At 40.6% G+C, this 14,214-nt stretch overlaps 1 protein-coding gene across 4 annotated transcripts in view; it reads right to left on the bottom strand.

The window, feature by feature from the left end:
• USP9X (ubiquitin specific peptidase 9 X-linked) overlaps positions 1 to 14,214 on the bottom strand; it is a 290,448-nt gene that overhangs the window by 84,082 nt on the left and 192,152 nt on the right. For all 4 annotated transcript variants that reach the window (XM_089673929.1, XM_089673926.1, XM_089673928.1 and 1 more), the window contains exons 24-29: positions 10,261 to 10,377; positions 9,004 to 9,129; positions 8,357 to 8,523; positions 7,167 to 7,275; positions 5,939 to 6,085; positions 371 to 517 (exon numbers count right to left, since the gene is read on the bottom strand). In XM_089673929.1, coding sequence (XP_089530055.1) covers positions 371 to 517; positions 5,939 to 6,085; positions 7,167 to 7,275; positions 8,357 to 8,523; positions 9,004 to 9,129; positions 10,261 to 10,377 — 813 coding nt within the window. The remainder of the gene's footprint in view (positions 1 to 370; positions 518 to 5,938; positions 6,086 to 7,166; positions 7,276 to 8,356; positions 8,524 to 9,003; positions 9,130 to 10,260; positions 10,378 to 14,214) is intronic.

Raw genomic sequence — 14,214 nt, 5'->3', positions numbered from 1 at the left:
CTGCCTACGCGCACAGGAGTCTCGTTACGGCACAGCGCTCTGAATGAAAAGCACACTCAGTGCGCAGCAAATTCAGAACATACTGCGCATGCGCCGGTGTTGTTACCAGCTACATCAATCAAGAATATCACCTAAACACTGCAAGTTTCGGAGACATTCACTGTACCTACAGGTAAGCGTTATTATATGAAAATAAAACCCCAAAACTTTTTTTTAGAGCACTCAAAATAGTTGTGACTATTGTAATGCAAATTAAAGAACTTGTTTGTTTGTAAGCCTTATTGTAGGCTTACCTGTAGGTACAAGTCAAATATAAGGGTTTACTTCCGCTTTAAACAAAATAAATCCTGCTAAGCAAAACATGCCCTACCTTAATAAGATTAGCACCCCCTTTCTCACATCCAATATGGTATTTCTTCTCTGGCGTCTGGAATGCTAACAATTCCTTTGTTACTCCTAAGTGACCTTCAAGAATTGTCTCTTCGATACCGGTTTCACCGGTTCTTTTAACATCATCCTAAATTTAAAAAAACAAAATAAACCAAAAAAAAAAACAAAAAACAGTGGGTTTAGATTACATATTTCAATGTCTAAAACCATAATACAAAATAAAAAGAACAGCGGTTTGACTTACCCATAAATTCCATATCTTGGTGTACAGAATAGGACACTGGCTGAGTATTCATAGACCTTAGGTTGTAGGCTCGTACCTTCTAGTGATTGGACACTGGCAAAGCTTTTGAAGATTTGCTCCTTGGGTGTCTTTCATACAACCCTACCCACTGTTTGTTGCAAGCAATGCAGAGTAAACAAGGAATAGAAAGTAGGGTGGTCTGTGTCCTTTATTCCAAGACATGGAATTAACATGCAAGCAAAAATTCCCCTTAATTGTACAGTACAGGACAAAGACTGAGTAATCAGACCCTGGGACATCCCCAAGCAATAAAATGAGAAAGGTGGGCAATAACTAAGAAAACAGAACTGTGCCAAACGGCCCAACAACAAGAGTCAACAGATCCAACTTCAGACTGCTTCTGCAAAAGAACCTTGCAGCAGAAAGCTGTATCTGCAAAAGACTGGAAGTCCACCTGGTAAAACGTTTAAATGTATGGACAGAGAATCACGTGGCAGCTTTGCAATGCTGGGCTACAGAGGCCTGCTGCTGGAATGCCCAGGAAACTCCCACCGTCCTGGTGGAGCAGGCATGTAAAACCAAAGAAAATCTGTCTTCCTGATCAAAGCTGTTGCTTTGAGGTACGCTCTGATAGCTCTATAATCAGGGAACGAAGAGCAATTTACTTTGGGTGCTGTAGAGCAGGGTATGAAGATGGAAGGACTAGGTCTTCATTGAGGTGAAAGACTGATATTAGAGTTTAGGTTGAAAATATGGTCTTGGGTGTAGGACTACCCTGTCATGAAAAATGAGGAACAGCTCCTTACAAGAGAGCCGCCAATTCAGAGACATGTCTGGCAGATGTGATGGCAATCCAAAGGGCCACTTTGCAGGAGAGGTCATCCAAGGGGATATTCCTGATGGATTCAAAGGGTGGTTTCTGCAGGGCAGAAAGAACCAAATTTGGTCATAAACAAGGAAGCACAGTGTGCTCCAAAGGGGGCTAGATCCGAGATACTCCTTCAATAAAGGTTTTGACAAGGGAGAGAGAAGTCAGAGGTTTTTGAAAAAGAATGGACAAAGCTCTGAAACAGCACTTTCTTATTTGGAAAATAAACATTTGCTTGGGATATGTCCAGGACAAGACCCAAGTATCCCAGGCGAAAAGAAGGCTGGAGAGCAGATTGTTTTAAGAATATATTTTATGGGGTTTTAAAGCATAGAAAGACATGCAAAAGGAGAAGTCAAACATGGAATAGGCCCATTGACCTTTAGTACCCTGAACAGTTTTGAATAGAATCCTTTGAACCTGTCATGTGGGGGTACTGGCACAACTACTCCTTGGTACAAGAGATTGTTCAGGGCATTCTGTAAAATTAACTGTCCAGGGGCAGATTGTGGTTTATTTGCAAGGCGAAAGCAGTGAAGGGGTAGAGTTTTGAAACCCTTTGGAACCACTGATTCCGGCATCAACACGCTGACATCTTGACACTGTCGCGATGTTAGCGCACTGACGCCAGTACGCTGTGTGGTGCACGGATGTGGCCGTAGACCATCGATGGGGATTCTTGTCTGGAATCCCAGGAATATAAAATTTAAAGCAATTATATGTCAGCAAAGACATATCCCTATTATGGTCATTTTGAATTATGATTTTTGATGATCATTAAGTTGCTATTGGAGGATATATCTGTGGCAGATACAGGATCATCTATAGGACTGTATGGGGAAAAAACATGTAAGTACTTGCCAGGTATTCCTGTCCATGCCTCCATTCTTTGGATAATTGCAATCTCTCATGGGGGCTGACCAATAGGGTATTTTTGCCAGCTATTTTCATGTGATCAGACCCATTTTAATCTTTGTCAGTCTTGATGGGCTTAACTTCAACAGAAGGGGTATTACTTCTTATGCTGGATTCCATTAACCCTATCATCTTCAATCGACTAAATTGGGCTAAACTTTTGTTGGCTTCAACATGTTGTTTCTATTACAAGGGTATAATCTCATTTGTGTAATGGTTTTTATATTGTGCACCTGTCAATGTGCACTTTTGAATCCCTGGATATAGAATGAACACTCTGGTGGAACACATACAGCTAGGGTAACCCCACATTATAGATGTGATTACATATTACTGGGAATTATTTCAAGTCTGTGCATTTTCATTTATATACTATAGTTATATGTTCTGTTTGATCATTATAGCTCTATTACTGAAAAAAGGTTTCTCCATTTTTGAGAGCCGTTCCATAGGGGTTTTAACATACCGACTATGATTTGCAAGATTCTGTGTGTACAATAAAATGTGTATATTTGTTATAAGAGGGAACCTCTTTCAAGCCTACACCTAAGGAGGTTATTGAGTGGTTGAAAAAACTCTTATAAAATTTGTAAAGCAAAAAGTTTGATGCTAAATGGGTCAGAATGCACTAATGGATCTAGTAGAGCCTTCACTGCAAGGGGTGGGACCCAACCCTTTGCCAAACAGGCCGGAACAACAACTTGACAAATCCGCCCAACAATGGTGGCATGAGATGCAAGGAGCCCCTTGCGAGACCCCTCCAGAACTACGAACAGGAAATCTGTCTCTGCGAGTCTATAGTTGTGAGGTAGACTAACCAGCTGGAACCACATCCAGAGTATGCTACCTCTCAAGAGTGTTTCAGAGCAGTATAAAAAAAAAAAAAAAAAAAAAATGGAAGCACCAGGTCCTGATTGTGTTGAAAAAAAAAATACATCACCTTAGGCGGAAAGGAGACCTTAGAGGCTGAAGGATGACCTTATCCTTGTGAACCACTACAAAGGGCTCTTTACAATATAAGACAGCCAGCTTTGAAACCTCCCAGCAATAAGCAACAGTGACCAGAAAAACCACCTTGTGAGTAAGGTTGGCCAAGGAAATAAACCTTATAGATTCAAATGGAGGAGTTTGCATTGCCAAAAGAACCAAGATTTAAGCCCCATGGTGCCGCCGAAGAGTATTTGGGAGATCAATGTGAGCCATCCCCAGCATGAGAGCACTCACTAAGAAGTGAAATGATAATAGCCATTAAAAGAGGATAGTCAAGGCTGATATTTCGCCATGAATTATACTCAGGGCCAATCATTGATCCAGTCCTGACTGAAGGACAGGACACGTCCCATAGAGCATCGTGGAGGGTCAACATTCTGACGTTCTAACCATGCAGAAAAAAAAAAAAAAAGCGTTCCAGGTGTGGTGATACACCTTCTAAGCAGTCGATTTTCTGGCACTTAAAAGCTCAGGAACAACTGATTCAGCCAGACCTCTATTTCTTATCTCAGGACTTGGGCTTCAACAGCCAGGTCATCATAGCCAGCGACCTAGAATCAGGACAGAACACCAGAACCTGGAACTGGAGATTGGGGCAGTCTGGCTAAGGCCAGGGAATGCCCCTCAGGAGCTGGAGTATGTCTGCCTACAAAGTCCTTATTGGCCGGTTTGGGGCCACAAGTATCATTAGAATTTCTTGAAACTGTCTAAGACAACCTACATGAGGGAGGATCCTTAGAGGAGGAATTTGCAGAAGGCTTGGAACCAGGCTTAGCTGGCTTGGGAGTTCAAAGCTTGTATCGGAATTGTGGTGTGACCCTCCTGCGCTCCAAATGTGTGTTTAAAACAAACTAAATTAATATATGAACCCCAAACAGCTGCTAGCATTAAATCATATACCAGTGATCAAGTAAATATAAACCATATAAATGCTGCGCTACATTCAAACTTATTTAAGTGAATGTGGAATCCAATAACTCAAATCAAAAATAGTGACAATAATAATGAAAATAAATAATATGTGCTTAATGATAACAAAATTACCAAATAAACCACCCAAACTAATGAAAAAGCACAAACTTAAATCTATACGTATGTGCATGAGAACCCGGCCTGGTGGATCATCATTCAAGCTTTGGAGTTGGGAAAATCCTTCCTATTGATCTCTTAAAAGATCCTCACAATGGAAGCAAGTCATGGGTTAGATTCCCTATGAAATTGTTATTGCGATCTGTGTTTCCCCTGGGGAGATTCACCTTCTATGTCCTGGTAACATACTATACTTGGAGAAGAGCCTGAGTGGGAATACTAAATCCTGAAAAGTGGTTTTGGAGTGCTGTGGTGCCTGGAGGATCTGTGAGAGGGATCCATTACTGCTCTTTGACCCGCAAGGGTCGAAGTGATGAGGTGAGAGGCTAATCCAGAAGGTGGTTGGATTCATAAGCTCTATCTACACCCAGATATCTGCAAGATTTGTTTCACTTGTGGTCACCTTACAGTATTATTGGAAACACCGTTTACAGTTTTGTTCACCTTCAACATTTCATTATTGGACTTTGAGTTTGCGTTTATTATTTAGTCATCATTTCACTTCACATTGTGCACGTGTGATGTAATATATGTATGTGTATTTCTCATGCACATACGTATAGATTTAAGTTTGTGCTTTTTCATTAGTTTGGGTGGTTTATTTGGTAATTTTGTTATCATTAAGCACATATTATTTATTTTCATTATTATTGTCACTATTTTTGATTTGAGTTATTGGATTCCACATTCACTTAAATAAGTTTGAATGTAGCGCAGCATTTATATGGTTTATATTTACTTGTATCGGAATTGCTTTCCTGCTGTTGGAAGAGGAGGCCTGGAAGGGACAAAAGGAACCCTTTCTTTTCTGAGTAGAGGTTGGAGACCTCATTGGATTAGTGACTTTTTTTGATGAAAGAACTGAAATCCTTGCCAAAGAGAATTCTTAAGTCATTCTTTGCACACTGGTTTCTATGATTAGTACTTAGGCCACATCTGTGCATCTGGATAAATAGGAGGTCCACCATAGAAAACTGATGCATAGTAAGCCAACCCAAAGACACAACAAGAGTTCTAGGGATGCATGGGTGTAACTGGACAAAGAATTCCTGCTTGGACACCCACTCACAGAGGATTCTGCTTGAGGAGGAAAGAAGGGAGGTACCTGGGGGTCAAACGCACGATTCTGGTGAGCAGATTTTACACTTGGGAGGATAGGAAACTTTGCACAATTTGGAAAGGCACAACGTTCCAAGTAGGGGGGGCTTCAGGGCCTGGGTCACATCTGTGTGGATCGCCACTGCCCTGGATTGCTGGGAGAGGTTGTATGTGGTCCTAGTGGCGTTTTTCTGCCAGTGTCCAATCACCTGAAAGTGCCCGTCTATAACAAAGTCACCTCTTAATCTACCTGTGTCCTGTACTACACTGTATGAACAAGAATCCATATTTATTAAACCATGCCACCTGTGTCCTGAATATTTTATCACAGCAAAATCACTTACCCTTATCCTTTTGAGCCAATCTATTTCATTGTTGAGCAGAACCTCAGCATTGGGAATGTTAATGTTGCTGTTGTAGGCATAATTCAGAAGGTGCCTTAGTAAGGTGAAGTAATCCCCAGCATGTTTAGCCCGCTCTCTGGCAGTACTCTGTCAAAACAAAAAAAAAATACACCGTGACAGATTTTTATTAATTTAGGCAAAGCACTCAATGTTCAACACATTGAACAGAGACTACTGGAAAAAAAAAAAAAAGCAGATATCTTCATAAACCACTGTTCTCTCAGTAGAGCCAATTACTGGGTTCATAATGTTTTTTTGGCTGAAGATCTTCCAAGCTAATAAGCTAAAAAGAAGGATGGGCAGCCTGCAACCGCAAAACCGGTAGCAGGACAAGGAATATCGTTTTTCCAGAGGATGCAGGTTCTCCAAACTGTCTACAGCTAGCGTAGTGCTTCACAGATGGACTGCTAATATTACTGGAGTTTCTTGTTTTTGTTAGAATAAAACATAAGGCAGGGCTTGACAAATTTCCTTTGAATCTAGGAGCCAGCTAAAGAAGTTAGAAGCCAGTTTTTTTGAAAGAGCGAACGAAAAGGAAAGACAAAAGGTGTCAGGGGGCAATTTCTAGTCGCCATGGCGACCTGGGATTTGTCGAGCCCTGCAGTACAGTCCCCATATTGCACAGCACAGACCCCTCTCATATAACAGAATACAGCCCCCCCATACAAACAATACAGCCCCCCCTCCCACATCGCACAGCCCCCACATATCACACAGCACAGCCCCCACCCCACATACCACACAGCACAGCCCCCACCCCACATCACTGCCCCCACCCCACATCACACAGCACAGCTTCCACCCCACATCACACAGCACAGCTTCCACCCCACATCACAGAGCACAGCTTCCACCCCACATCACAGCCCTCAGCCCACATCACCCAGGCACCAGAACATAATTTTTTAGTCGTCATGGTGACTTGGCGCATAGGATTTGTCGGGCCCTGACCTAACGTACCCCAGAATGATAAATGATAGCTGAGCTTTGTTATTTTTTTGATTTTTGGGGAAAAAAATTGGTTAAAACTTAATCAAAAAAAAAAAAAAAGTAGGGCACTTTCTACACAAAAACAGTACACATTCTGCAAACGAGGAACTTTTATGGCACAAGCATCAACTTCTCTTACAATTATTTGCACTTTTTAAAATATTGTAATATCCCTTACCCCAAGAACTGTGAACAGAAGTGTGATAAAGAATATGAGAGGTCGATGTCCCATACAACACCTTGTAGACATGAGAAAGAACTGTTCCTGCGCCATTTGTCTAACAAGTCTGAGGAAAAGAAAAAACAAGGAACATAAAAGTAGCCTAGTATGTCAGATAAAAGACTAATTAATCCTTTCTTATCTGGTATATAAACCAGTGTGCTCCGCTTATATTGTCCTTAAATAGATGCTCCACGACAGCAGCTCTGAAACAAAAGGTGAACAGTTCTGAAAAACGCTGTTTTATTGGCACGATTTCTAATAACCCCCCGAACATGCTACATACCTGGCCAATGTAGGTCTCAAAGCCACACTTCTGGTTCTAGTAGGGTTGCTATATAATCATTTAGCATCCCCCAGCTTCTCTCTTTCCTCCTCTACCCTACCCCCCCCCCCCCTTTCTCCATGCTCCCCCTCTGGGTTTCTTCTACTCTGCAAGTGCTTTTCTTCCTCTATTTTCGATTTATCTTGCTATTTTTTCTGGGGAGCCTTTTTAAACCACAATATTTTTGTTTGAAAAATTTATTTTTTTTAGCCTGTGCATTTTTTTTTTCCCCTGGGACGTATATCTACGTGTGGAAATCACAGGGGTCGGTTACCTGTCCTTTGACTATGTAGAGATCCTGCATTGTCAGGGACACATAGCAACTTCCCATTTTATGTGTAATCATGATTTCTGTGTTCGTTTTAATGTTTCCTTTTTTTTCACTGCTCTGGGTCAATAGTGCATTTTTCGTTATGGAATCAGATTCTTCTGCTTTACGTCTGTATCTTATCTTTGTGGTCAGTTTCCACTGTATGCTTTGTCAAAGCATGCAGTAAATCTTTTAAATTAAATAGATTTTCCACTTGGAATGAACACTTTTTCTATTCCCTTATTATCTGGGGGATCTACCACTTACCCTTGCCATTCTGTTATTTTGGTAGCATCATACAGTTCCGAGGTTGCAATTGCTTGAAGATACTCTGTTTATTTGAGCACAACAGAGCCCGATTTCAAAAACCCACCAAAACTCTCAACACATTCTATAGCAATTTAATGGAGGGAAAGGAGACAAACCCTAATGATCTACTAAAAATTCTGATGTATAAATGAAGACCAAGAATACTTTTATCCCATCTGAGGGCAAGACAACTAAATTACTTACTTGCTCTGACAGTGAAGTAGCAAATCAATGATGAAAGTCTGCCATGCTTTCTCTTTGCTGAGTGTTTCCAATGCTGTTGGTATCAAAGCAAAACACAAGGTCATAGCCTCCAATGCTTCACAACAAACTTGTTCATCCTCAGGATCAGGTTCATTTCCAGCATTAGCCTGTGAAATATAGGTAACACATAAATCCTCAAAATAGACAATGTAACACCCCTTTACAACACTTTGGCACAAAGCACTAACCCCTATAAACCTGGAGTCCTATAGCTTTATCTCAAACCAAATTCTATCTTACTGGACTACTATGGATTTACACAGTATTTATAAATAAAAAATAAAAATATTAAAATTATTCAACAGAAAGAAAAAAAGCATCCAATTTTCTGTTGAGTAATTTAAAAATGTGTTTTTTACAATCAATAGTAGTCCAGTAAGGTAGCATTTAATTTTGATTTTAAACTGGACAATGTATTGACATTACCAATGTCATGTTAACAAATTCCACTATTTCTGAGTACAACCGGAAAATATGTAGTGTAGTGGGTGAGGGGAATATTTTTCAGGGCTGAAACATTTGCTATAAGAGAGATGCAGGATAGGTTTTAAAAATAAAATTCCTGAAGCAAGCATACTAGCACTTACCTTCTCATAAATTTTACTTATTTCCTCATTGGCAGAGAACACCAACTGAACTGAGCCACAGCCTGAAGCCCAAATTACTTTCTGTATTGCTCGAATGACACAAATATCTGGGATGTACTTGGAAGCCTTAAAAAAATTAATAAAAGTGATCAAAACATGCTATTCTGGAAGATGGTTTTCAAAGAACACTCAAGGTCATATACATTTGAGTGAATAATTTATGAAAAAATCTTGCCAGTTCCAAACTCAGATATAAGGATGTATCAACTTTTTTAAAAAGCACGTTTACTGTTCAAGGTCTGTGCTGAAGAAAACGTAAACAGGTTGCTAGTTCAGCATAAGTAATGTTCTGGAGACGCATTGGAAAGTAAGTGCATTTTCTGAGTACTGAGCATATACTAATACGTGTGGTCATATATAAATATCTTTGCTCGTGCCATGGTAGTCTTTACAGGGTTTTTTTTTATTTGTACTGTATATGCCATGGTATTTTTTTTCATCATACATGAAGATTTAATTAAGAGTACAGCTCACACTTCACGTAGTCTTTGAGATTTAGGATTTGGAGATTTTCCCCTATATGATCCATAAAGTCCTATAAGCAGGTAGATTTCTCTTTTTGCTGTTACGCATACTTTAAAAACAGAACTTAGCGACTTGTAGCTCAGTTGCTTAGCAATAGAGTTTGAGCAAAGTTTCAAGGCCAAAGACAATCTCACTCTGCATTCACCACTATGGCTTAACTACAAATTCCTAAAGGAGAGCAATTTGTAGCAGAGCACTCTAACCTAATGATCTAGTTTAACCTGTGGAAGTTACAAATGGCTAGCAACAAAAGCCATTACATTTGCTAGCTACCAGTTAATAATTGCTGGCATCAGAGGTTGTTATCAGCAATTAATCAATGGTATAAAACTTCCAGGGTGAGAGCGTCTTTAGGTTTACACTAAACCACAGCATTTTGAATCAGATTCAATGATGAGCCACACTTTTTCTAGTACTTTGAATCCTCTAGTAAAGCAGGGAAAGACTAAATATTTTGCAGAAACATTTCACACAAAGCAACCAAATCAAATTTAATTATACTGATTACATTAATAAAAGATGAATTTTGACTGCATGGTAAAAGATAAATCACCATTTATAATGCAAAAGTGAAATTGACCTTTAAAAGTAGTTTTAGAACTTACTAACTTTACAATTCCACATACAAATCAAATAAATTCCTACATAAAAAAGAGTTAAATAAAAACTTACCTCATCAGATATTTGCTGTGCAAGGCGTATTGCTACATTTCTCAGCATACATTCTGAAGTTGGATTAGGAATGTTCTGCAGGGCATTTTGTAGCACCACTGCTTGATCATGAGTAGCCTAGAGACACACAGTAGCAATAGATATTACCAACTACAACTGTATTTTGCAGCTCTACTTAAAACCAGAAATATTTACTGGTTTGAATGAAAACCTTTAACAGTTAAGAAAATATACAGCAAAACTTATCAAAAAATGGTTTACTGGCAAAACAAAACAAAAAAACTGTATACGCACATATACACAACGGTCTCATGCACACGGGGCGCCTGTAAAAGCCCCTTTGAACAGACTAAAGTCCAGACCTTTGTCAAGACCTGAGGGGCTGTGGACAGACCAAAAGGGAAGCCCACAAATTGGAAACTTTGCTTGCCTAGGGCAAAACACAAAAAGATGATGAAGAGGATGTACAGGGGATATGAAAAGTAAGACACTGTGATAACCAAAGGTGTCAAGAAAACCCCTTGATAAGTAGAGGCGATGACCGAAATGACTGATTCCATGCAGAATTTCCAGATTATCAAGTATTTGTTGAGGACTTTGAGGTCCAAGATGGGATGAACATCACTGTCGGGTTTTGAGACTTACACAAGTCTCAATAAAAGTTGCAATAAAAACCCTGAAACCTCTTCTCCACTGGAACGGACACAATGACACACAAGGAAAGAAGTTGTTGGAGGGCAAAATGAAAAGCCTGCACTTGCTGCAGAGGATGACAGGTTGGATGTCATGAATCGGGGAGGGGGCAGAGACCTGAAACTCCAGTTTGCAGCCTTGGGAGAGGACAGACTGATCCCCAAATGGTCTTGAATTTCTGAAATCCAGATAACCACTAAGGCTAAAAGGCACACCCATTTAATCAAATCGAGACACCCTGTCAATTTGCAGAAGGCATAGAACTGGTTTAGCCAGTCTGGGTGTCCAAGGCTTATGTTGGAAGTGCTTTCCTGTCATGGGCTTGGAAGACCAGGCCTGTGAGGGCTGGAAGGAACCCTTCATCTCAGTAAAGGTTGTGGACTTATCTGCAGGAGTCTGAAGTCTTTTGTTTATTAGGCAACATGGTGCACCTAACCCCAGGAACTTTTTTTGATAAAAGAGTCATGTTCCTGGCTTAAGAGACATCCTTCTGCAAGATCTCTCTCCAGCCACATCATGCAAGCTGATTCTGCCAAAGGAGCCTGCACAACTGCATAGAAGGAAGGCCCACCCTAGACATCCAACATAGGGAGACAGCCAGCCTGGTCAAACTATACCTCCAAGCGGGAGTTCCAAAACCCTGAAGGAACTCAGGGTTTGTTGGAATGGAGCCTGGCTTTCAAGAAACCTGTTTTGTCTTTTTTGGGAAAGAGATCCCTGCTAGGGGTGTGACAGGAACTGAATCTGGTGGGGGTGGGGGGCTGAATAGGTGGTAGGAATTCGCTGTTCTCCCGTCCCTCGCGCTTTCTTCCTGTGCTCTGCCATGGATGGGGGTGGGGTATAAGGTACTCATTGTGATCTATCAAGTGAGGAAGGGTTTACATGAAGGGTCCCTCCGTGTCCAATCCTGTAGTGTGTAGACAGTACCCCCTCCTCAGTATTCAGCTCCTTTCATGCACACTACACCTTAGTCAGAACACGTGGATCTGCCGAGACCCAAATTGTTGTTGAAAGGAAATTTCTTTCAGGATGAAAAATATCCATGAGCTGTGGTGGTATTCTAAATCGGGTTTCACCACTAGGTGAAGACACTAAAGGATTAAACAAATATATTTGGAATCTAATGTATATTTTGGAAGTAAACACAGAATTTGGACTATTGGGACACAATTTGGAATTTTTTTTCCCACAGATTTAAAAACATTTGTGTGAGGAGAGATTCTAACTCACTGCAGAACAGTACACGCTTAACTTGCACATTTAGGTAAACAGCGTTTATTATTTCGGTTTTCATTTATTTTTGTATATGGTTTTTATGATTTGTATGTTTATTAATCATTTGGGTACTACGGTTTCCTCCCACACTCGAACTCCACACTGGTAGGTTAATTGGATCCTGTCTAAATTGGCCCTAGTATGTGTACGTATGAATGTGAGTTAGGGACCTTAGATTGTATGCCCTTTGAGGGTTAGGGACTGATGTGAATGTACAACATATATGTAAAGCGCTGTGTAAATTGACGGCGCTATATAAGTACCTGAAAAATAATAAATTTGATATGATAATTTTACTCTGAGTATATTATGTATATAAAATTGTATTTAGCGCAGAATTTTTTGTCACAGGCTCACATAACACATGAGTCCAGAGAAGGGCTCGATAGAACACCTTGATCAGCTTGCAGCACCCTTCGGCTGAAACTAGCATCATATGACACATGAACATCCACCTTGTAAATTCTGTAAACAGAAGACCAGATTGCAGCATACGTATAAACTTAAATGCCGCAGAAAACTTTAGAACAGGTTTGTAAACATTTCCATTGTATATTTGTGTCTGCTCACTTGCTGCAGTGTATATTTTTGGACACTATATGGACACTTACTTAGCTATATTTTTTGTATGGTGAGATTATGTTTTGACTGTTGCATTTCTGACCATTATTCTTGCATGATGGCAGCATATTGATGGTAACTGCTAATGATGTGTATATGTTTACTATAATGTTTATATGTATAATGTTTTTGGCAGGAATTTTGACGTTACTTGACTTTAGTAAAGGATGAGGTATCGCTCCTTGGTATAGACCAGCAATGGGCAAACTACGGCCCGCGGGCCGTATACGGCCCGGCGGACCTTTTAATCCGGCCCGCGGAGCTAGGCTCCCGCAAGGCCAGTGGTCGGCAAGCCGCGGCTCTTTACAAATTTAGATGCGGCTCTCCTGTGTGCCGGGCGCCCGCTCCCCTCCCTCCTCTCCCCTCCTCTCGGATGGCCGCCCCCCCTCTCGGATGGCCGCCCCCCTCCCTCCTATCGGACGTCAGGACTCTGCAGCTGTCAGGATGTAGGCGGGGCAGCCAGGATGTAGGCGGGGCAGCGTGACGAACTCCTCTCACAGTCCTCCCTGAAGACCAGAACGGCGCGGGAATACGAGAGGAACGCGCGGACCAAAGGTAAGTGAATTGACACAGGGGGGGGACTTACTATATGGGGGACTTACTATATGGGGGATGAATTACTATAGGGGGGACTTACTATATGGGGAATGAATTACTATATGGGGGACTTACTATATGGGGAATTAATTACTATATGGAGGACTTACTATATGGGGAATGAATTACTATATGGGGGACTTACTATATGGGGAATGAATTACTATATGGAGGACTTACTATATGGGGAATGAATTACTATATGGGGGACTTACTATATGGGGAATGAATTACTATATGGAGGACTTACTATATGGGGAATGAATTACTATATGGAGGACTTACTATATGGGGGATGAATTACTATATGGGGGATGAATTAATATGGGGGATGAATTAATATGGGGGATGAATTACTATGTGGGGGATGAATTACTATGTGGGGGATGAATTACTATATGGAGGACTTACTATATGGGGAATGAATTACTATATGGAGGACTTACTATATGGGGGATGAATTACTATATGGGGGACTTACTATATGGGGAATTAATTACTATATGGAGGACTTACTATATGGGGAATGAATTACTATATGGGGGACTTACTATATGGGGAATGAATTACTATATGGAGGACTTACTATATGGGGAATGAATTACTATATGGGGGACTTACTATATGGGGAATGAATTACTATATGGAGGACTTACTATATGGGGGATGAATTAATATGGGGGATGAATTAATATGGGGGATGAATTACTATGTGGGGGATGAATTACTATGTGGGGGATGAATTACTATGGGGGATGAATTACTATA

Source organism: Staurois parvus, unplaced genomic scaffold (assembly GCF_062004578.1).
Source record: "Staurois parvus isolate SC_StPar_1 unplaced genomic scaffold, SC_StPar_1.0 ptg000145l, whole genome shotgun sequence".
NCBI classification, from domain to species: domain Eukaryota; kingdom Metazoa; phylum Chordata; class Amphibia; order Anura; family Ranidae; genus Staurois; species Staurois parvus.
This window is presented reverse-complemented; position numbering and strand designations above follow the sequence as displayed.